Source organism: Gobius niger (genome assembly GCF_951799975.1).
Source record: "Gobius niger genome assembly, chromosome: 2".
In the NCBI taxonomy this organism is placed as follows: Eukaryota; Metazoa; Chordata; class Actinopteri; order Gobiiformes; family Gobiidae; genus Gobius; species Gobius niger.
The window spans coordinates 28616953-28640642 of record NC_136853.1 but is presented as its reverse complement, the minus strand read 5'-3'; the positions used below and the strand labels follow the sequence as shown (position 1 = coordinate 28640642).

Genomic DNA, 23690 nt, shown 5'->3' with positions numbered 1-23690 from the left:
AGCATGTTACTTTAAAAACATTATGTTGGCTCATTGAAATCTTGGTGCTATTCAGGCTGGTAAAGGCCCTCGTATAATTGCACAGCAGCACAAAACAAGCATGAAGCAGTTGCCCTCAAACACTCACTTGTGCACTCCTCTGGTTATGCACTGCCGAGAAACAAACACAAATGTGCATGAAACATTGAAACAAGCACCAAATGAGTGCAAGCGCTCGCCACCCCTCAAATGCGTACGCATGTATTGGAAAAATGAACACTGTACAGCAGGGTGCGAAGTGGAGTGTACAGATGCACATGCACAAAACGAACACTACGCACTCCCCCTCAAACGCTCACACTCTCCTCTTGTCATTCACAAGCGAAAATTAACATTGTAACTGTAGAGAGCCCATAAAAGCCATAAAAGTAAGTAAAAGTCACTGAAAGTCCTTTATCGCTGACTAACTTTAGACCAGTAACTGTGAGAGTTGTTATTGATTGCAACTTTTTGTGCCGGCCCAAAAATGGCGCGGCCCTCTCGACTCTCCCAAATAGCACATCATTGCTGTAGTGAACTTTGTGTAAAAATGGTCCCATTTACACACTCAAAGGCACTCAAAGCGCTTTGCACCAAGGAAACACTGACCCATTCACACTCCAGGGTCAGACGCTGGAGGCAAGGTGGGTGAAGTGTCTTGCCCAAAGACACAACAACAGTGAGCACCTGCAGGATTTGAACCACTGACCCTCTGGTCACAAGACTATCTGCGCCATTATCGCACCAAAAAAGAAAAGACTAATCTCAGACTGGATTATCATAAAAACATGAAACAATAATAGTTAAAGAGACTAGATGCAAGTTGGCCATTTTATGCTCACTACTGCCACCTCAGGTCATACGTGTAACTGCACCTTCTATATTAAGGTCGTCGGACCCGAAGTGACACCTTTTTGAGTGACAGTGCAGGATTTGAGGCAGTTGTAGTGAACAGGTCAGGGCTCATTCTACACATTAAAACATTGCTGGAACATGTAGGGGGAGAAAAATACCTATAGGCCTAGCATCAGTTTGTGTTGTACAAGTATTAACAGAATGAATGAATGGAATTGAGTGAAAGTTCTTGTTGTAAAGATGAAGAAAAGCTGGACACGGACACAGTAGTGGTTAGTTAATTGCAGGGATCTTAGAACAGCAGCGTTTCAGTGTTGGTGTCGCTGTAATAAGCAGTGATAGCAACTGTCGATGTTAATGCTTTACAACAGCTAGATCAGCCGTGGTATTTGGAATTCTGAATAAGCTTAATACAGTTTTCCCAACCTCTTTTAGTCGCAACCCCCCGTTGGTGCTCGCAGCCCCCACAGAGCATGGTTTCCATTCAAACTACATCGAAAATTTGCACCCGGGGGGTTTCTTTGTTTGTTTCACCAATAGCAAAGAAATGCATGACAGTCAGTATCAGACTGCTCCATAATAAAGTAGAAATTATTGTTAAAAGTTTTGGAACCCACTACAGATGAGTTATTTGATGAATCAGGCGTTCAGGCGTTCATAAGATAGGGTTGAGGCTGATATTTCACTCTGTTGTAGTCATCCACTGTGCTCTCCACCACAGGACTCTTACAGTGTTGCTCCAAACCCAGCGCCAGAGACAGAGCGATGGCTGCAATCTGAAACACACACGCAATATTGTTGTTCTTCTGTAGAGCTGCAGTTTTTGTTCACACCCTTACTGGCATAATAAAGGAAAAGAGTCAATCACAATGTACATCCAAATTCTTCACAGGTTTCACTTGCAGGAAGGAAATGAGAGCTTTCTGTCAAACACTAATTGGTGTGTGAAACTTTGGATTATTTTATTATAGCTCAAATTGTCAGAAATGTATACAGATTTATATGGGATTATAGATTATTTTGAATTTGAATAATCTATTTTAAGAGAACTTCATGCTACAGGTCCAGAGGTATGGTATGTAAACCGATGCTATAAACCTGCAGCACACTGTAAAGATAAAACATAAATCTATGTGAAATACTTGAGGGGGTACTCATGCAGGGCTGGACTTGCCATTGGGAGCTGATGTACTTTGGGTCGGTCAGGCCAGACTGAGTGAACAGGCTTGTACTGCGCCACACAGGCCCACAACAGAAACGGCATTTTTTTCAGACATTCTCATCATAATTTGGATGCAATAACACAATTCCTCCACCAGAGGTATCAGACGCCTTTCCCATCTGTTAGCAGGCTTCCTCGAGTTATGGTTCCCAGATAATTTTGTGTATAATGTCCAATGGGCGTCTCGGATATAACAATACTCATGCCCCACATCATATTTGCCAATATAAATGAAAAGAGTTTGTTTTTTGTACAAGGGCTTATTGTTTTTCTAATGGCTTGGACTATTGCATTGAATATGATTGATTTTTTTTTACCTAAAAAGTCCCGGGCAGATTTTTTCAGCCAGCCCAGCCTTGCTCATGACACTAATTGTTGTGCAAAGTCTGGTTTGTTTTGTAGTATCAAGTAGTCTTGTTGGGAGCAGTAAGCCCCTTAACTACAACTAACAGTGTGAAAGGTACATTGTGTTCATGGTAAGACATCAACTGTACATACTGTGATGGTGGTGACAGCAGATATGATTCCTATTCGTAGTTTGATGGGGAAGCTCAGATAGCTCTTTAAGATGGGGCCACAAGGCTGATAAAAGACAAAAGTTATATTTTTAACTCAAGAGTTAAACATATTAACCAGTGTTTACACATTCATATAAAGTTTTCAACAACAGTATGTGACACATGTCTAAGTCAAATTGTGTCCAGTTTGTACAACTGTGCCGTTAACCTGTGTTATACACTTTGTAACGTTCATTGTGTCTACTTGTGTTACAGCATCACTTTTTGGGTCACTTCTGATGACGGCCTGCAGATGGCGGCTGAAACATGTAAACGTAAAAGATTTTCAACATCTCTAACCCTAGTGTCTGACAAAATGAACCCAAAAAGTGATACTGTGTTATAGACGTTTTTTCTCAATGTATTTATTTCCTGTTTGCTTACCTTGGAATATACCCAGGATTTGTTTGCGACCAAAGAGGTCTCGCTCACAGCTAATACACAGGAGTCCACTGAGCTGGGACTAGTGCTGCCAAACAGAAATACTTCAATAACACAAATAGATGCACACACATCATCATCTTCCTTTTCGGCTTCTCACAGAAGTAAATACTGTTTTGATATCAGTTTTAAGCTGGATGTAACATTTTCTTTTATCCAAGCATGGGCAAAGACAAAAGCAGGTTTACCTTTGCTGTGAACCAGGAGGGAAATGAGTGGGAGGTATGCAGAGACAGGAAACAGGGAGTTTGTCCTCCCAGTCCTCAAAACTCCTTAATCCACAACATGAGTCCTGTGGACACGCCCATAGCACCTCACTTTAGGTATTTATCACAACCAAATGCACTTAAATATCTGCTTTGTTAAATCAAGCGATGCTTACAGAGGCCTGCAGTTTGCTCAGCTCCTGCTTAATATATGTTTCCGCCTTATGGAGTGGGGTCACATTCAAAAACACCTCCTCTACTTCACTGTCCATCTGCTCAAACAAAAAGACACACAGGAATAATTTGGATTCATGGCTGTAATGATTAGTAGGATTAACTAGGCTCACTGACAGAGGACAGTCCCTCTGTGCTCTGAGTTACCTCAGTACATTAAGTACTCAGTGGGAACAGATGGAATACTTCAACATGTACTGGAGAAAAGGAAAAGACTTTTTTGGCTATTTTGTTCCTTTGCTTTTTCATTGTTTGTAATGTATGGAAATCATTAGCTTTAGGGTGGTATCATTGATGAAGTGAAGCATGATCAAAGAGCCTGGCTATACCAATATGCTGACAGCATATAAATTATTTTGAAACAGAAAGGCCCGCTTAGATTATTTATGGTCCAGTTTGTGCATAACGTACATTTACAAGGAGCCATGGAACCCAAAGTAATGGAAGATCTTTTGTGTCATCAAAATGTCTGTGAAATTTATGCTTTCAATCTTTTAACATCTTTTTTTTTCCTACAGCAAATTTTTCACTCTGAATTTAAACTGTAGAATTTGAAATACTCAAAAACAATACCGTGTATATTTTCAATGTGATTTTTTTTTTTATTCTGAATTTGAAACACTTTGAATTATGTGTTGAACATTCAGTGTCTGAAATTCTGAAACATGTTATGTCAGTGTTAAAAAAAAAATCAAAGCAGAAACTTCACGAGCTTTAGAATTCACATTCTGATGACACAAAGAATCTTCCATAAAAGTGCTGTAGATGTAGTGTTTCTCAAACTTTTCACGTCAAGTACCACCTCATAAAATAGTTGACCTTCACTACCAGGCCTAGATCAACATAAAATCAGGACTAAACTGAGTCCAAAGGTCCAAATAGACCTAAACTGGACTTTTGTCTTAACTGGGTGTAAATTTTATGTAATCAATAAAGTACATCTTAACCCCTTAAATCATGTCTAAACCTGAAAAAACACCTGAGTTAAATAATTTACAAAAGCATGAATGAAAATAATCATTGCATGACCCCGAGAACCACATGAAGAAGCCCATGTAGCAGCAGAAAAATAAAACAATGACAATTATAAAGAAAATGTGTAAGAATAAGCAGCTCAACGACTATTTTTACATTACATTACATTACACACATGGATTGCCTCTACATTTTCTAAACCTGCATTATAGAACATATCTTTTCCATTTTGATGACACTTGTGGTCTAATTACTGTATCAGTAAAATTGCAGTTACCTTGGCTTGTATCTCTATCAGTGGTGACGCGACTACTATCAGAGCCACAAACTCCACAAAGGTGAGAGCTGCGAACTACAGGATAGACACTGGTTATTTCGTGAAAGGCGAATGTGTGACGTCCAGGCGCATGAGCATGTTACCAGCAGGAGCAGAGGCTTGATGTTCAGAGAGGCGGCGCACAGGCCCATCAAGGACAGGACCACTGTGATGGGCCCCAGCACCTGCAGGACGAGCAGGCCGTCACCGCTGGACAGCTGGTCCAACAACTGGAGAGGCACAAAAATGATCAAGTTCCATAGACATATTCACCTTATTCCGCCCCGCCCACTTTTGCCACTTTTTGCGTTGTCTCGGCACTTCCGTTGTACAGACACTTCCGGTCGAGCCGAGGCCCGTTCATTTAAACGGAGAACGAGGAAAATGTTCATTTGCACCAACAAGTCAACACTGCACCGTTTCTCTGCGCGGCCGAAAAACGGCTTTGTTTTCGTGTAGTGACTGATTTGATTTGGATTTCTCCAGTCCCATGTTAACAGATAGGAGAAAAGGGGCGGGCACAATTCATGGTGGCGCCCTCGCGAACGTCCGGAATAAGGTTAATATATACAGACGGCATCTCGTCATTGAAGGGGGCGTGGCTTCACCGAGGGGGAAAATAGAATCTTTAGAGAAACACAATTTTCCACTCTTTTTAGCCATTTTCTGGTAGAATATGAACTTATTTATCACATAAATAGGGTCAAGTGTAAATCGGGCCCATATGGATATTTTCTCACAGCAGATTGTTCAGTAGAAGTGAAAAAACGGCAGTTGTAGCTAGCGCTAGCTAACAGTTAGCATTAGCCCGATGCTAACATGAAGCATTCTCCATTATTTACGTATTTTTGGGCTGTTGAACCACTTTGCTCCTCTCCATGTCTTTGTATCTTTATTTAGTAGAAAACTAAATTCATATTTCAGCATTTGTTAAAGCAGTTTTTGAATAATTAAAGAAAGATGAGATAGATTTTTCTCTTAACAGTTTTCAAACATGACCATATATGAATCCAGAGATAGACACAGACGGCATCTCTGGAATCGCCCATACATGGTCATTTTTGAAAACAGTTAAGGGGGAAAACAATTTTGAAAAAATGAAAATTTTCTCTAATTATTCAAAAACAACAAATGCTGAATTATGAATAGTTTCTACTAAATAAAGATACAAAGACATGGGGAGGAGCAAAGTGGTTCAACAGCCCATAAATACATGAATAACAGAGAATGCTAACTTCATGCTACATGTTAGCATCGGGCTAATGCTAACGGTTAGCTAGCGCTAGCTACAACTGCCATTTTTTCACTTCTACTGAACAATCTGCTGTGAGAAAATATCCATATGGGCTCGATTTACACTTGACTTTATTTATGTGATAAATAAGTTGATATTCCACCAGAAAATGGCTAAAAAGAGGGAAAATTGTGTTTCTCTAAAGATTCTATTTTCCCCCTCTTCGAAGCCACGCCCCCTTCTATGACGAGATGCCGTCTCTATCTATCTATCTATCTATCTATCTATCTATCTATCTATCTATCTATCTATCTATCTATCTATCTATCTATCTATCTATCTATCTATCTATCCATCCCTATGTTTGGAATGGCTGTCGATGTGCGAAAGACAGTTCTCGCCATGATATGAAGTAATCATACTTGCAAATATCCCAGTGTAAATTTGACACTGTTGACCGCGACACAACGATCTTTCACCAAAGAAACAAAAAAAAAAAAGAGTGGTGCGCACTGAATGGGTGCTGCTGCCGGATGCTCTCTCATCGAATGCAATTTCTCCATCTGTGAGATCAATAAAGTACCATCTTATCTTATCTTGAATGTGCAACCTACTCTGAGGAATTTATACTTTAAGCCAGACACCATGATGACAATAACGTGACGCAAAACACAGTGTGTTCTTTATTCTCAATAAAAAGGCAGAGGCAATATTGCATTCCAGTTTGTCAGAAAAGCGATCGGTGAAGAAGGAAGCAATGAGAATTCTGCATTAGACAGAACGTCTGCTCGAAGTAAAGAAATAAATACTGACAAATATACGCATATATGAAAATAATAATAGGGCATATGTATATAAAATATGAATCATGACAGATATGAACAGGGCTGTTGTAGATCTAGTGTGACTTATATAAGATGCTACAATGATGAAAATGGTGTAGAAGAAGTTAACCTTTAAGTGCTCTCTTCTGTAACATGGGCCTGTTCACATCTGTTCGGCTGCATCATGTGTCAGAAGGCCATGATGAGGTTGTGGTTTCGTGACATCACAACATTCAGGTAAGAATTCCATGTTGGCAACTAAGGTAACTGGCTAATATTTTTGTCATTACAGTAGGATCCACATGAAACAAAACCGGTTCCAATGTTCAGTGTCTTCTATGTCGGCACGTATGAACAAAGGTCTGATTACATTCTCATAAAGGTGCCCAAATGTGGTAAAAGAAAAAAACGATTTCAGCCTTAAGATGAAGGTGGCAGGTTTGTGAATCCAATCAATACCAAAAAATCAATCCCAGCATTTGAAGAAGAAATCTTTTTGGAGATTTCTTTCTCAACAGTTTAATACATTTTTGTTTGTTTATTTTTAACTCCATTTCTCTTTACTAACAATTACTTGACTTTCAATGTTCAATTATTACAAAAGTACAAAAGTATGAATTCATGTCACTGACCTGGTGTCTGACCAAGTGTAACTGAGATTCAATACACAGACACTGGACACATGGATTGAGCAAAATGACTATGTGTATATTACTTTACAATAAGGGGGGGTTACCTTTTCAACAGGTTTGTTGCTGTCAATGGAAGAAAATCCCACACAGATCATCAGCATCCCTGACATCTGCATACAGACAGGAAACATCAGCAATAAGTTTTTATGTTTGAAGACGTCACCAACGCGCTGTTACAGAGGGTAACGCTTTACTTTACACTATCCTTAATACATTGTACCTGCCAAATTTAGTACAATGTAATGTCCTGCTGGCCTGGCTAACACCAGACTAAAATCACAAGTGATATTTAGTCTGGGGACCACCAATTCATTTTCTCGTAGGAGAGGTGTGGTTTACGATCGTCCATACTCGTTTATTGGGCGATATAAAAAAAAAAAAAAGAAGTCTATCATGCGTCTGCACGTAGCCATGGCCAATCGTATCATCGTATGAGATGACATATGACGTACCCGCTGTAAAGTTTTGAGCTAAATTATTTAGAACAAGGTCTAAAGCTTGATCGAAAAATACCATCTTGTCTGCTGCTGTCATGTTGGATCCGTATATAAACTTTTTTTTTAGCTGTAAATAAACTACAAGCTTCCGTATATCGAATAGCGCGTCATCGTCTTGCCGTCCCTCCTCGCTCTGTGATTGGTTCCCAAATCCACCGGAAAATTTGGGCCATGGTCCCCAGGCTGTTGTGCAGTTCGAAATAATTCGAGCGCACACAGCAGCCTGGTGTTAGCCAGGTTAATGTCCTGTAACAGTGTGTCATGACTTACACCTAAGGGTTACATACACAATGGAGGTACATTATGTAATAAGACATAAGACTCTAATATAGCTCCAAACTACTAATACACATTATTCCATTGTGTACCTACTAAACAAGTTAATACCTATAGTTGCATCACATTGTACATTGTATTTGGTAGGTACAATGTATCAAGGGTGTAAAGTGTAACCAGTAACACCCTGTGATTGGTTACATCCACGTGTCACTCAGAGCATGAAGAGACAGACCAATAGAAACGAGTCTGTAGCCCACCCCCCTCTTCCTTATTTTCAGTCAGTGCTCATTGGCTAATTATGTAAATACTTTATTATTGTGTTGCAGCTGATGTGATGGAATCTTGGTTGGGTAGCAGCGATGGTGATGATGATTTAAGGTGGTATTTGGTATTTAATTGTAATGGCAGTGGTGCTATTTACCTCCATTACCGGTTTATTGGCACTCGTCGCTAGAATCAGTGGCAGAATTGTGGGCAGTGGCTGTATCGAGGAAGAATGTACTGATATATATTCATGATACTGACTTTTAGTTGTTGTTATTGTCTTTTCTTCGTACTTTTTCTCTTTAAGCTAAAGTCCAAACTCTGTGTGCATGTACCTCACATTTCAATGCACTACATGCTGTTTTTGACGCACAACACCATAGTTTTTAATGCACCTAACTAAACACACAGACAAAAAAAAAAAGAAAATGAGGTGCATGCACAATTCAAACGTGCAAGTCTTAAATCTTCAGACTTATTATCACCTTATTGGAAACAAGTAATATTGATGAAAGTTTAATAGGTGGAAGGAATAATAGTAATAATATAAAAATACATAACATATTACACATCTCCTATACTCCGCTACTGTCTTTCCTGCCGTTATTGTTGTTGCTAACCTGCTGCCACTGTCATTACTGCGGTCTCTGCTTTACTATCAGGATTATTCTACCATCTCAGCCTTCAATGCAACATTCTACATCGCATCTATTATATTCCGTGATCACTGTGACGTACTACACTGAATATCCCGAGCTAACGCCATCACCACAGCCTCAAATACATCAATGTTATAAACGCAACACCCCTCACACTTTGACACATACACTTCACACAAGGTTTACTTGCTTGTATTGTCGCTTGTACTTTCACTTGTCTTGCTGCTGTATGTTCGTATTGTCTGGATTTTTGCATAGTGCTGCATTAAATAGAAATACCACTGAACCACAATATGACGATTTCTGGCAGAATGCCGCAGGAATCCGATTTAACTGTCCATTGTCATTTGCGTTGTATTAAGATAAATCTCTGAACATCTCCAGAACTTGCTCGGTATATTTACATTCCTCATCCACAGTGGTATTTTCCATTGAAGCATCCAAGGTCCAAATGACATATTGTTCTACAAATAGGTGAAGGTACATGTCCGCACATTCATGACATATTTCCACCGCTCAATAGAAGAACTGAACATACGCTGACAATACAGTAGAGAGAAAGAGTCTACAAAATAAAATGCAGTTGTTATACTGTATTTTAATCATATTAATACAAAAGGATAATATATATAAAGCAATGTAAGAGGAGAGGAGACAGGAGAAAGCACTGAGACAGAATGAAACAAAACAAACCAGCATGTGAAGATACTAAAAGAAAAACAATAAAATGTCCAAACAAAAAGTAAAAAGTGAAGCTAGAAGTAAACAGGGAATGACAGTTGGATCTTAAATCAAATGTCATATTGTCTTGGTGGTTAAAGTGTTGCAAATGACTCCTAGCACGTTTACATATCTGTCAACACAAACATGCATTTACTGTTTGAGTAGCGATTAGCAATATGCTCACCAACAGCAAAACGGTGACACAGATGTCCAGTCCCCGCAAGTAGCTTTTGAACCGAGCCATCACACGTGTCTGAGAGAGTCTGACTGGAATAGAAACATTAGGACCAGTCCAGTCTGTGTGTGCTCGTGTGTGTGTGTCTGTGTGTGTATGAGAGTGATGCTGTTTAAAGCTCGCTGTGTTTGCCTTAGAACCAAGAACATGACCAAGTTTGGAGAATCAGCTGAGGAGCAGAGTACTGAGGGCAATGGAGCGGAGATGTGAGGGTGCAAGCACATACAGGATAAATGATAGATAGGGAGAGTGCGGGCGAGAGACGGTAATATGGTTTGAGAGAGGGATGTGAACGAAGGAGTGTGGGGTTACAAACGGTTAGATGTGATTATCAGGGGTAGAAAGAGCAGCATAAACAACCGGATGGAGGGAAAATATGGGAAGAGAAATAATCTAATAATGAAAAAAAACACACTTGATCTTTGTCCCTTAGATTCCTGATGCCAACAAGATTATGTTTACAAAGTAGGCAGTAAAAATAGCACATCAGCAGGACTGATCCCAGAATCACGCTGGAAAAATATGGTAGTCCAAAAAGATGGTAACATTTTTGTAATAAAATACAAGTCTGTTTGTTCCTAAATCAGCATTTATGTTGTTTGCAAGTAATTTAGGAGCATTTAAGAAGTCTTAAAGCAGGCCTAGTACTTGTGCAGAATAGAAATAGTGTTTTATGTTGTTGTTAAGTTGTTTATATAGATGGACAGGCCTGGTACATGAACATGTCAGTTGATGTCATGATCCTTTGGTGTGTCAGTCACGGAATCAGGTGCCCAGGCCATACTGAGACATGTTCTTACCTGAGCTTAGACGAGTTGATGCGTACCTGTCTGGTCTTTGTGTGTGCGCTCAGTCACGCAAAACGACCAAAGATGTTAGCATTTGGCCTCTCCCAGCATATTCCTATAGCTCCAAACAGGGGTGAAGTTGGAAGCTACCGCCCTCTTCCACGGGCACAAAGACAGGTACGTATCAACTCGTCTAAGCTCAGGTAAGAACATATCACAGAATGGAAAAACGGTGGCCTGTTCCTTTAAGTCCTTAAAAATACCATGAGGTTAGGATACAGTCATTATTCGCATTGTGTTGTTGATTGTTGGGCTAAAAATAGCGGAGGGTTGGGCTTGCTTCCTCTGCGTATGTGCATAGAGAAGAGTGGTGTTGGCTGGTTGCTCTTGAAAATGTGGCTGCCACATATAAATAACTGTAGAGCACACAATAACACAGCGATTATTAACAGCGACAGACAGACACCGAGCAGCTGCTGCAGCGCGCGGTGGTTTCATCCTCCGCTATTGTTTAGACAAAACTCCTTATACACTGTCTGCATCAATTTGACCTGGAATAAAAGTGTAAAGGAAGAGGCTGTGTCTTTAGTGTATTAGAACAATTCAAACGTTTATGTGGGTCGGTATTAACCTATTTTAAATACATATGTGTAGTGAGAGTTTCTCCTTCTCAAACACTCACTATCCCAAAGCCTGGAATCCTACTTTTCACAATTAATCTCTATTTATACGCTTATCTATGAAAAATAAATCAACTAAACATGCGCAGATATAATTCATGACAATGTGTAATGTGCTCAAAAGGTCTGTAGATAACAAAGCCCACTGCACACTTCTGTTCCGGTTATACAAAGACAGTTTATGTTCCCAAAGGTGTACATTGGACAAGGAAGTTCCTGGTGACCATCTTCATCTTTTATTATGTTTGGACAGCTGGAAAAGTGACAAGACTCCAACGGCAGCAATAGCGCACAAGTCCTGCACACTTGGCTTTATGATTCAGCGTTGTGATATGCAAATAAAGCTCAAATCATCTTCAACAAACATATGCCTGAGTTTCAACTTCGAGAGCTTAAATAAGGTGAAAAAAGCCACATACAGTGCAGCAGTGATGATTTAAAAAGTAAAAGAGAAAAGAAAAACAAAAAAAAAAGCAACACAAATCTTTTTACAGATCCTGACACAACAATTTAAAGCATCAGTAACAAGATTATGACAAAGCATTTCAACACCTCATTATTTTCAATTCATTACACGTGGCTCTTACGCATACTGTATGTGTTCAGCTCAGTATTAGTATACAACCCGTACAAGTTTCCAAATCTAACCTAAAATTGAAGAGGTATACTTAAAATCTCTACAGCAGTTTTCAAACGTGCTGCATGATTGAAGTTGTGTTTACCCATAGTAAATAACATCCAATAAGCAAAAGAAAAACAATTCTTGAGAGTATCAAATGGGCTGTATAGCTGTGTCCACTGCTATACAGGGGTGGTTCACTTAAGTACAAGCCTGGAAACAGTTTACGCAGTGGTGGTGGCGCTTTCCTTTCCGATCTGGCAGTACAGGATCATGGACATGACCATGCCAAAGATCTGCAAACAAAAAAATCAATGCCCATTTAACAGTTGCTCAACGATAAACACAAGGGCCAATATCGGCCAATAAAAAGGCGAGACTTTCTGTTTTTTTGCACTGGAAAGAGCTCAATCAGAAAAACTCCCACAACTTCCTAGGCCTCAGGGGAGCGGAGAAACATGGCCCTGAAAATCCGGTTGTACCCCCCCAATCATCCCATTACCCCCATAGGGACTCTTCTTTAAGTGTTAAGTTTAAATATACATTATCTGTATACCAAATTTGTAATAGCTCACCAGGAGAAGAGCGATGGCGAATGCGATTCCCAACACGATTCCCTTCATGTCCTTCATCTGCTCTATGAGTCGGTCTGTGCATGTCTAAAAAAAAAAAGAAAGGACAAAGAGTTACATTTTCTAGTTGCATTATAGTATAAATAGACACAGAATTTGTTGTAAACCAGTGTAATCAATCAAGTAATGCTCAATCAGGTACATTTTTTACACCTCGACAAAAGGTCAAAGAGTATCGTCTTTATAATGTCTTGGTGACAATTCATGAAAGCTTTTATTTGATACGCAAGTTCACGTCTTAGAAACGGCAAAACATGATGACGGAAAAATGTTGTTGTTGAAAGCGGCCCCATGGCTGGGTCTGGTCGTAACGTCCTTAGGGTTGGTTTTAACGGTACTGCAGAAAGTGAAAATCAACTCATGGAATAAAAATATTGGAAAATCCACTTGGTAAGAAAATTTTTCAGATTCTGCGTAGTTCTCAATCAGTAAAAATAAATAAATTAATTAACACAACATATTATTTTCGTAACCCAGTGTTATCAAGTGTTTGCTTCGCTGTTATTTCACCATCTTATAGATGCCACTGGAATCACAGGAGTCCGGTGTGGTGTCAGTGCTGGCGCATCTGCATGACTCGGGAATTTTGGTCCAGTCGGCAGGTCCTTTAAGGATACCACAGCAGTGGAGCTGAGGGGAGAGATAATATTATTTATTATTTATTAAATTATCCAATAACCTTTTGCTTTTATATTAGGCAAGGCAAGGCAAGGCAAGGCAAGTTTATTTGTATGGCACATTTCATGTACAAGACAACTCAATGAAAATCAAGAAAACAAATCATTAGTTACAATATTAGAGTATGACTTCTTATCATGACTGTGGATTACATGCAGTTTCTCTTGCGTCTGCAGTTTACTGTTTATTAAGAGCTGACATAACAAATACATTTCTCCACTGTGAGATTAAAAAAAATAGTTTGATCTTGTATTTACACACTACTAAATATCTTATAAAGTTTTCCTTACATCAGTTTGTAGTTGGTTGAGGTTGTCTATGGTACTGCTTGACTGGCTGGACAGAGGCAGGTACTTATTCATTTCTTCTTTAATCGAATCTTTGACCTGAACAACCATAAAATCACATCATAAGTCTGTCATACAGTCCACACAGGTCATAAACCCAGATTCTGTGTCCCGCCTTACTGTATCTGTGCCGATAGCCCCCAAAATGCCTGCTGCCAACAAGAGGATGAAGATCAGCAGCAAGAAAATGAAGAACTGCAAACAGAGATCAGAAAAGGATCTTAAAATTATTAATTCAAAAATATCTGTGTCCTCAGATATGAGACAAATATGTTCAAATTTTTCACCCAGATAGGACGCATTATCAGACATATTACACCTGTCATGAGATCAACTAATCGTTCAATAAACCACATACAACATTAACACTATATTTTTTGGGCTAAATATTGCCTGCGTAATTATTTTAATTACATTTATAACAAAGGATTACTGTAATTTTCACGTTTTATTGTCACAATTTCTGTGGCATAAAATGGTCTTCAATTATTATGTCTTGCAATATTTTCCTGCCTCATTATATCAAACTTATTGTGTCAGGTTGCCTGCATTTCAAGTTAATATAATACTTTTATATACTTTATAAAAAATATATATATATATACTTTCATATGAACTTGAAATCCTTAATAAATCTTGTTAAACTGATTGTGACCGTCTCTGCCTCATCAGTAATTTCGAACCTGTGTGCCTTTTATCCGTGTGGTTAAAAAGGTCTTTTCCCTCTGGGCTGAGTTGCAAATTATGTGTCGATCTCAGTCAGATGGAAGTTTTAAGCAATATATTGTGACTTCTTTCTATACGGACATTTCATCATACAATATTAAGTATTGTGCAGCCCTACTTTAATGTTTCTACTGACATTTGACACTTGACATTTGAATCTACAGGAAAAATACTGTTTTTCACGTATGGAAGTGGACACGGACCAGCAGGAGCATGCAGCGGTTCTCTTTGATTGCTCCACAGCAGCCCAGGAAGCCCAGCAACATAATGATGACGCCCACAGCGATTAGTAGGTCTACAGCAGGAAACACATCATTTGTTATCTGTGGAAAGAGAGTCAGCAAAATAAGGGGCAATGACAACAGATTTTCAAACACTGAACAAAAAAAAACCTTACCGAGTTCTTATCCTTTTTGACCTTCAGGTAGATGGAGACACCCAAAATGATGCATCCGCTGATCTGGAGAGAGAAGAGGTTTCAAACTTTCAACACTGAGCGTGTGGCACCATCCTCTGGCTATATAAATAATTACTGTTGAAATAAGAAATCCACAAAACCCTTCAAATACAATCTTCTAAGTGATTTCTGTTTGCATATTCAGCATACTTTTAAAAAGTGCAGTATAATTTTAATTGATTATTAGTGTGTGAAAAGTACTGAAGTTCAGGGCACACATATAGAGACAAGCCATCTCGACTGACTCATTACCTACAGCAAAAACCTTACTTACAAAACCAGTAAAGCCTGTTGCCTGCAAAAACTGTATGTATTACTCCAGATGCAATAAAATGCTCTTGACTATCTGCCAATACTGGTTGAGCTCATTATTATTACATTGTTTTACTTTGTATTGCATTCTGCCAGTGAATGAAAGTTTGACTACGGTACACATAATGCAAGTCCCTTAAATAATCATGATTGAATCCAGTAAGATTATTTGTAGAGCGCAATTCGTACACAAGGCAAAAGTATAATTTTAATTTAAGTATTGTTAAGTGTTTTAGAGCGGCATAAAATTACAATAGGTAAAAAAAAAAAATCAGTCATCATATGCACAGCTAAATAGAACGGTCAGGAATTAACAGTCAGTTACACAATCAGAGCCAATTTAAAGTCTATTTTCTGAACAACAGGAAGCCATCACAGAGACCTGAGCACTGGACTAATATGGTCGTATTTCCTGGTTCTAGTCAGGATAGGAACGGCCAGGGATCTGGTTTAAATGCTTTATTTTTTTATTCTGCAATATTTTTAGATGGTAAAGATGATCAAGATGACCGATAACACTTCTTTGTTTTGTTAGTCAAAGAGGATTTCAGTATTGTTTAGCTGACAAGTTATTTTGCATCCACACACCCCGTTTCATGTAGTGAGAGACACAATACAGGCCCATGTTCAACCGCCGCCAGAGGCACATATTGTGGTATTAGCGGAAATAACGGAAGCAGCCATAGTCATGTACAAAATGTAACCGTCAGTGTGTTCAGCTTTGTTCAGCTTTTTCCATCGGCAGGTTTTCTTTTTATTTGCTCTCTGTTCAAACACATCGGAATTTCCCACTAATGCCTTAAACCTGCAGAACAACATAGCAAGATGTCATCTGCTCCTAACACACCTTTTGTACTCAAACTGCGAGAACAGTTCGGAACAGCGTCAAAAGAACATACAGAGCTTATTGCTAATTTGCTGAAGCTGCCCTAGATAGAAGTCTATTTCACAGAGAGAGACTGAAGGAATAATCATAGGAAAAGAGCGACAGTAGCATCCTTCCCTGTGCCAGTGAGGGAAGAAGAAGCTGCAGGTTTCTGTTATTAATCAGCCTCAATAACAGCATTTATCAACAACAGCATTTATCAGGAAATGAAGAACTCTACAAACATGTCCATCCCATATAAGGAATCTACTGCTCGCAAGTGTTTGGACACTTTTTAATTGACAACAATTCTAGCCAAAAGTTGTGTAATGCACTAAGAATACTTCCCTACATAAGGAAATACTATTGAATGGCTTTATGAGTAATCACACCCACTTATAGGATTACTACACTACAGAAATAATGAGTAGGTACAACATGCTTTGAATGACAAAACAACCCAACAGTAAAATTAGTGGTTATGCCCTGTCTGCACATGCAAATCAATCATGCCTTTTTGTCTGCACAAAGGCACAAGACACAAGTGATCACATTTCTTTTTGTTTTTATAGTTGTTTTATTTAAGTTTGGATATTTTTTACAACTTTACTGGCTAAATCTAAAACAATAAATATGATTTATGTAACAAACAGGGACTTTTTATTATAGCTATTATTGTCACAGGCACTATCCTTTATCTAATATTGGTCAGTGACTTTTTTAGATGGTTGTATCACTGATACTTCTATTTCTATTCTCAGTTTCCAGGGCAGTATTTCTCTTTCTAAATTATCACTCTCAGCTGGTTAAACAGCTCAGTCCTGACAATTTTGTTCACATTTCTGATCGAGAATAAATGAGCTCCGTCAGAGTTGAGTTCAACACAGTGTGATACAGTGTGACACAATTTTGGTATCATCAACCTATCACTAGTTCGACTCTGCCCAGCACACGCTTCTGTTTCCACAGACCACACACAGACACCCGCATTGGTTGTGGGCGTCGCCCTCACAGAGGAGCACGCAGTACAGATTGTCATTTAAAAGTTTTGTAAGCCACGTTGACGACAAATGTGGACAAATGCTGCCTTCTGGTGGGGTTATGGAATCATTCAGAGGTACCAAGGCTAACGAAGCAGAAATGCAACAGCTAAAACATGAACAATGAAGGTAAGCAACAGGAAAATGTTATGCTAACACCAGCTGGAGTTGCACTAGCAGCAGTTAAATGCCAATATTGACAAAATCCCATTCCATGATGTAAAATATTAAATCATGTTCATGTGAGGGCAGTCCAATCTCTCGTTTGCCAATCACAGGCCAGCAGTCTGTTCACGTCACCATAGTACGATTCAGCGCACTTTGGCCACAGCAAGAGATCCGTCCCAAAAACCTATACCTGGTCAGACTGGTTTGGCACTGGCCTCTGCTATGGAAGATAGCTTGCCCATCCGGGTTGACCAGAAATTGGGCTGATACGTGCCAGCTTTAGGGTAAAGGGTCTGGGTCGTTATGGGAGTGGGTAAAGACATTATATGCATGTGACAGGAAACAACCACAGCCTGATATCGCTGAGCTTTAGTCCCACGTCAAAACACTTTTGTATATGCTAAATTTGGCCATTAGGCGGGGCAGAACACTCATTGACAAAAAGAAATGTAAATAGTCTATATTATGTCTTTTACATTTGTGAACAGCAATACAAAACAAATTCTATGTAAATTCTATGTAAATGTTTTAATAAAATAGATTTACCAGCACTGGTCAGTCTTTATTTCAGCAGTTGGGTTTTCAAACACCAGGTTGGTCAGGCATATAGAAGTCAGTAGTTCGCTAGCATATTCAAAGCTAGCTTTCTCTTCACAAAATGTATTTTTGGTTTCACTGTGGCGCTTAAAATAATAAGCCTACTCGTTTTGGGCATTGTTGTGTTTTTGTTTTTTTCCTCAGTAAAAGTGAAATCCTGGTGCTTGAAAACCACGCAAACTGCTCAAAGAAATAAATAAAATAGAGACTTACTGATGCTGGTTTAGGCGTGGAAGAAACGGCTACATCCAAATAAAGACTACATGCGTCAATTGCCTTTAGTTTAAAGTGCAAAGATGACCAAGATGCACAAATGAAAAGTGCATACAAATAATATGAAAATAGATCCAATTCTTGCTGTAAGTGTTAAATTTAGCATATAAGGTGCTTTGATGCAGGACCACATTTTTATATACAACCATGTGATTACATACACTGACAGACACATTTGCATTTGTTTTCTCACTGTTAGACATGAAACCAGAGTTAACTTTTTTTTTTTAGGTCAATTAGAATTAGTTTCTTTATTACTTTTTACAAAGTCAGAAGTTTAGATTCACTAAGATTACTATACCTTTAAACTATTTGGGAAAGCCCAGATGACAATCTCATGACCTTGGAAGCACAAGCCTGATTCATCCATGGGTGCAATTTCAAGACACTTGAAGTTAAGGTGTCATGACGACACCTTGAAGGTGTCGTCATGACACCTTCATTGTTAAACATCATTTAACAATTGTAAAACATCATTGTTTTAACCATCATTGGTTAAAACAATGATTGAAATGGCCGGTCATCATACAGATCAGAAAGAATGTGGGTTCTGTGTCCCAGAGATGAACGTGCTGTGTCTGAAATGTGAATATCAGCAAGAAGAAATGCAAAAGACCTGGTGAAGATGCTGAACCTGGTAAGAGTGAAACAAGTTCTGCTCCAACATGAGCTGAGAGAGTACTCTGCCAGGAAGAAGCCCTTACTCCAAAAGAAACATCAAAAAGCCAGTTTGGAGTTTGCAAATAAAAAAAGTCTTAAATTTTTTGGAGACATAACCTGGGGTCTGACATAAAAAATAAAAAAAGAAGTCCATTATGACCATCGTCACGTTTGGAGGAATCACCATCCCAACTGTGAAATACGGGAGTGGAAGCATCATGCTGTGGGGCTGTTTTGCAGCAGGAGGGACTGGTGCACTTCACAAAATAGAATGAAAATAGAATCATGAAGAAAGAACACTATGTGGAAATATTTGAGCAACATCTCAATACATCAGCCAGGAAGTTAAAGCTCGGGCGCAGACGGGTCTTCTAAACGGACAATGACCCAAAGCAAACTGCTAAACTGGTCATAAAGTGGTTTAAGAATAACAAAGTCAACGCTTTGAAGTGGTCATCACAAAGTCCTGATCTCAGTCCAGTTGAAAATGTATGGGCAGAGCTGAAAAGGCATGTGTTCACAAGGTGGCCTACAAATGCGTCTCAGTTACACCAGTTTTGTTTGGAGGAAGGGACCAAAGTTCCTGCCAACTATTGTGAGAAGCTTGTGGAAGGAAATCCAAAACATTTGATCCAAGTAATACAGTTTAAAAGCAATGCTATCAAATATTAATGACATGTATGTAAACTATTGGTTTTATAAAAAGGAAAAAAAACAACATGTGTAGAAAATTCTCTAATTTTTCTGGAATTTGACAAATAGAAATTATTTTTAGGCCCGAGCGGCCTGCCGTCGCAAGGGCCTATTGTAATCGTAATCACAGCGCAGTGCGCGCAGCGCACTGAACCTAAGTGCGCGAAGCGCACAAAAACAGCGCGAAGCGCTGTCCCCATGTCAACCGTAAACTCACCGTGTCAAACAGTGACAGCCCACACCAGAGGTGTGGGCCCTTTATACTTATTATTGCTTTAAAATGAATGGGGGTATATAGTGTGAATCGGGGTATATAGTGGATGACGAGCGCGAAGCGCTCGTCATCCACCCAGGACCCCCACGGGTGCGTGCGGTTCGTTGAAAGCTTTCCAAAAATGTATATTATGATATCGTCGCGAAAGCGACGATATTGTTTTTGTAAAAAATATTATTATTATTCTTTCTTTCTTCTTCTTCTGCTCTTTGAGCAGGAATTTGACCCCCTGAACATTGTCGAAAACTCACCAAACTTTGCCCAAAATTCAGGTTCGGTGAAAAATTAATTTAAATGTGTGTTTCATATCGGGGAAAAAAAAAATGGCGCGACAGCGCCACCTACAAAAATCAAAATACATTGCGCCAATGGGGGAGGGGCCGAAGTAAACTTTGTCGTAGAGCGACGAGATTCGGTCCAGACATTCGTCATGTGACGACAAAAAAAAAATATTATTGTGGCCACGCCCCCTGACAAACCGGAAGTCCGCCATTTTGACAGGAAGTCCTGAGAATGCTGAGTCAGCGTTTTCGCTGACATCGCATTTTAACGAACTCCTCCTAGGGCGTTTCACCAAATGAGCTCAAAATCGCTCCAGCTCATCTCCAGATGTGGGGCATCAAAAGTTATCCAAATTTTTTGGCTAAGTTTTATGGTTCGTTTGCGGCGAAGCCGTAATCTTTCCGAAGTATTTTGCGATTCATCAAAAACTAAAAATCGCTCCCATTCGCACAAACAAACTCCGATTAAAAATCGGAAATATACATTTTGTTGACCTTTCACCCCTGGACGCAACAAATGTGGAAAAAGTGCCATTGGGCGCGATAGCGCCCCCTCCAGGTGCAGAAGAAAAAATGCATTATGGGAAAAAAATTAGTTTGTCGGAAATGGATGAAATTCGGTACAAAAATAGTTGATGGCGTCCCGATCCAAAAAGCCAATGAGACCCATATCGTATTTTGTACGGTGTTGCCATGGTGACCCCCGAGGCCCCCCATGTTATCCAATGGGGCTGACACATACATCTCACATTATACAACATTACAGCGCGTTAGCGCCCCCTGTCAGGAGCTTGTGGACAGTGGTCATGGAAATACGGCCCGTTAGGGTCATCTGATGCCACTTGTGAAATTAAAAAGATTACGGGCGCGCTAGCGCCCTCTGCAGGCTTGAGCCATTGCTTACATGGAGAGGCTAAAAATGTAGCTCTGATGTTTACTGACAAAGATTAATGGCACATCAGGGCAATAAAATGCAGTGTGGCGCCCTTGGTACGGTTACATAGACGCGGCAATAGAGGCGCTAAAGGAGGCACGGCCCGCGAGGGCCGTTCGATGCCGCTTGCGGCTTTAATTTAAATTCTAATTGACCCCCCAAAAAATAATAATACAAGCTTATTCAGGTTTCATGTCTGACAGTGAAAAAAACAAGGCAAATGTGTCTTTTTATGAAGTGTATGTAAGCTTATGGATTTCACTCTAAATGTCCTTGGCCACTCCCATAACGACCCAGACCCTTTACCCTAAAGGCACTTGAAACAAAAACTTGCAGGGGCTGCCCCTCCCTAAATGAACAGGTTTCAAGTGAACTAAACCGGTCCAGTCCTGTCGAAACCCCCTAAAGAACTAACAAATCAGAGTGGTGACATGCCCCCCTCCCCTTTCACCCTCCAAACAGGTATGCCTGCAAGCCGCCCCAGACTGTAACTGTCAAGTGTCCCATTTTGGCCGGGAAACTACCGCATTTGCCCCTCTTTCACGCTACCTTCCCGTATTAGTTTTATCCAGTAAATGTCCCATATCATTACATAATATATATTTTTAAAAACGCTCCTCTGCGCTTCCAAATTGAACTCTGTCACTATAGCCTCGTGAGAAATGCCACCTGCAGAATCCGGAGTGGCAGTTGTCGTGAGGTTGTGTATGTCAAGTCTAGAGGCATGCTCCAGACCGCATGGCTTAAGTGGCCTGGGGCGGGAGCAGTTTGGACCCCCTTTTGGGAGCGGATTGGTTCACTTTTGACTGTCCATTCCGGTCCACTCCTATGGAAATGCCCATTACTGTATGTCAGACTGAGAGGTCATGTTTCTGAGAGATGGCCTCCCCAGGCTGCCTGCATGTGCCTCATACCTTTTCCCATACTTTCAATAAACCAGACTTTTCTATTGAGCAATTTGTTTTTCCACTACGGTATGTAAGTATTTAAGTTATTCTGGCCTCTTCTTGCCTAAGTGTTCAGATATTTAAAAAAAAAAAATCATCATTGAATCTGCATTTTTGAACACAATTGCTCTTACGCTGCTGATAGTTTTATTATAAGCCTACAAATCCATGTATACATCTTTGCCTACACTTTCAGTCACTCATGATTCACCCTAATGCATGAATCACAATTTCCACTGAGCATTCCTATAAAACAATGGCTGTGATTTAGAATTAACCAGTCTTAAGCAGTCATGCATGTGGCTGACTGAGCAACAGAGCAGCCACACCCTAAAACTACCGACCACATGTTTGTTTTGAGGAAGGAGGGAACCTGCCATACCGGTTCTCCAGCAAACTCAAGTCATTCTATCCCTACAACAAAAGGCGGCTACGGAAATGATTCAAAAACCTACCCGGTTAGACATTTACCAGAAAAGTTGACACAGAAATGAATAATTGAATGGGAGTTGTGACTGTTTAGGATTGTGTCGATAAAATGATGTTAACATCTCCCATTTGACTTAATTTCCAATGCAGGAGACAGTCACAGTCATAGGGGCCATTTTACATTTAAGATTGAAATGAAAAGGAGTTGTTGTGATGTATACTCACCCAGAAAAGCAGATTGAAGAAAAAGAGTAGATACTTGAGGCATTTGTTCACCGCCATGGTCTCTTTTCAATGGATATCCTGCAGCCCCTTGTCAGAACTTGCTCCCTGCTCAAAGTGTATGTGCTAACAGACGCACAGCAGCTCTACCTCTATTACACAGGTGACTCACACTCACATGTCTCCGCCCCCTGTATCATACCTATGGGTGGGCTGGGCTGAACACAAGGAAATTAGTACTGCATCCAATACATAATTGTGGTATTGTAGGAGGCAAATTACAGTGGGAGGAAAAAGTGAGTACACTGTTTGAAATTTCTTACATTTCTTGCAAAATTGGTCATAAAATGTGGTCTGATCTTTATTAAAATAACAAGAATGACTAAATTGTGTCTGCACTGAACTAATGTGACAGAGTGGAAGGCTTTAGCTTAACACATGTACCACATTAAAGAAAAGGACCACAGGTTCGTTCATTGAAAAGGCAAGTCGTTCCAATAATTTTATCCAATTTATTTTCAGGTTTTCAACCCTCAGTTCCAGTTCAGTTGTTTCAGTTCGTGTCGAAAAAAAATAAAAGTAAACAAGTGGGCAAAGTCCATTCATTGGCACACCGCTTCTCCGTTGTTTCACAGTTCACACACATTTTGCAGACACTTTTCGCTTCCGTTCCGTCCGCAGGAACAAAGCAGCAATGGTTGTTTCTGTAGGTTCGAGATGGTTCACTTCGTGTTCGCTTTTGGAGTCATACTCGTGGGGACGTCATGCTTCGCGTACTGGACCGTGGGGAACCACACCTCCCACCTACAGCACCGCCATCTCGCACTGCGCCTGAAG

The 23690-nt window shown here is 39.8% G+C and overlaps 2 protein-coding genes across 2 annotated transcripts; both read right to left on the bottom strand.

The window, feature by feature from the left end:
- Nucleotides 1-1510: 1510 nt before the first annotated feature.
- Nucleotides 1511-10250, bottom strand: LOC306959425 (uncharacterized protein). The gene is made up of 9 exons (XM_079551536.1): nt 10181-10250; nt 7619-7684; nt 4929-5054; nt 4786-4860; nt 3476-3571; nt 3282-3385; nt 3037-3121; nt 2594-2677; nt 1511-1649 (listed from the first exon to the last, which is right to left on the bottom strand). The coding sequence occupies exons 1-9, from the start codon at nt 10238-10240 to the stop codon at nt 1521-1523; spliced, it is 825 nt and encodes a 274-aa protein (XP_079407662.1). The 5' UTR covers nt 10241-10250; the 3' UTR covers nt 1511-1520.
- Nucleotides 10251-12477: 2227 nt separating this feature from the next.
- LOC306959403 (tetraspanin-8-like) lies at nt 12478-23053 on the bottom strand. The gene is made up of 8 exons (XM_079551503.1): nt 22857-23053; nt 15099-15161; nt 14905-15024; nt 14096-14170; nt 13919-14014; nt 13461-13580; nt 12894-12977; nt 12478-12614 (listed from the first exon to the last, which is right to left on the bottom strand). The coding sequence occupies exons 1-8, from the start codon at nt 22911-22913 to the stop codon at nt 12543-12545; spliced, it is 687 nt and encodes a 228-aa protein (XP_079407629.1). The 5' UTR covers nt 22914-23053; the 3' UTR covers nt 12478-12542.
- Nucleotides 23054-23690: the final 637 nt, after the last annotated feature.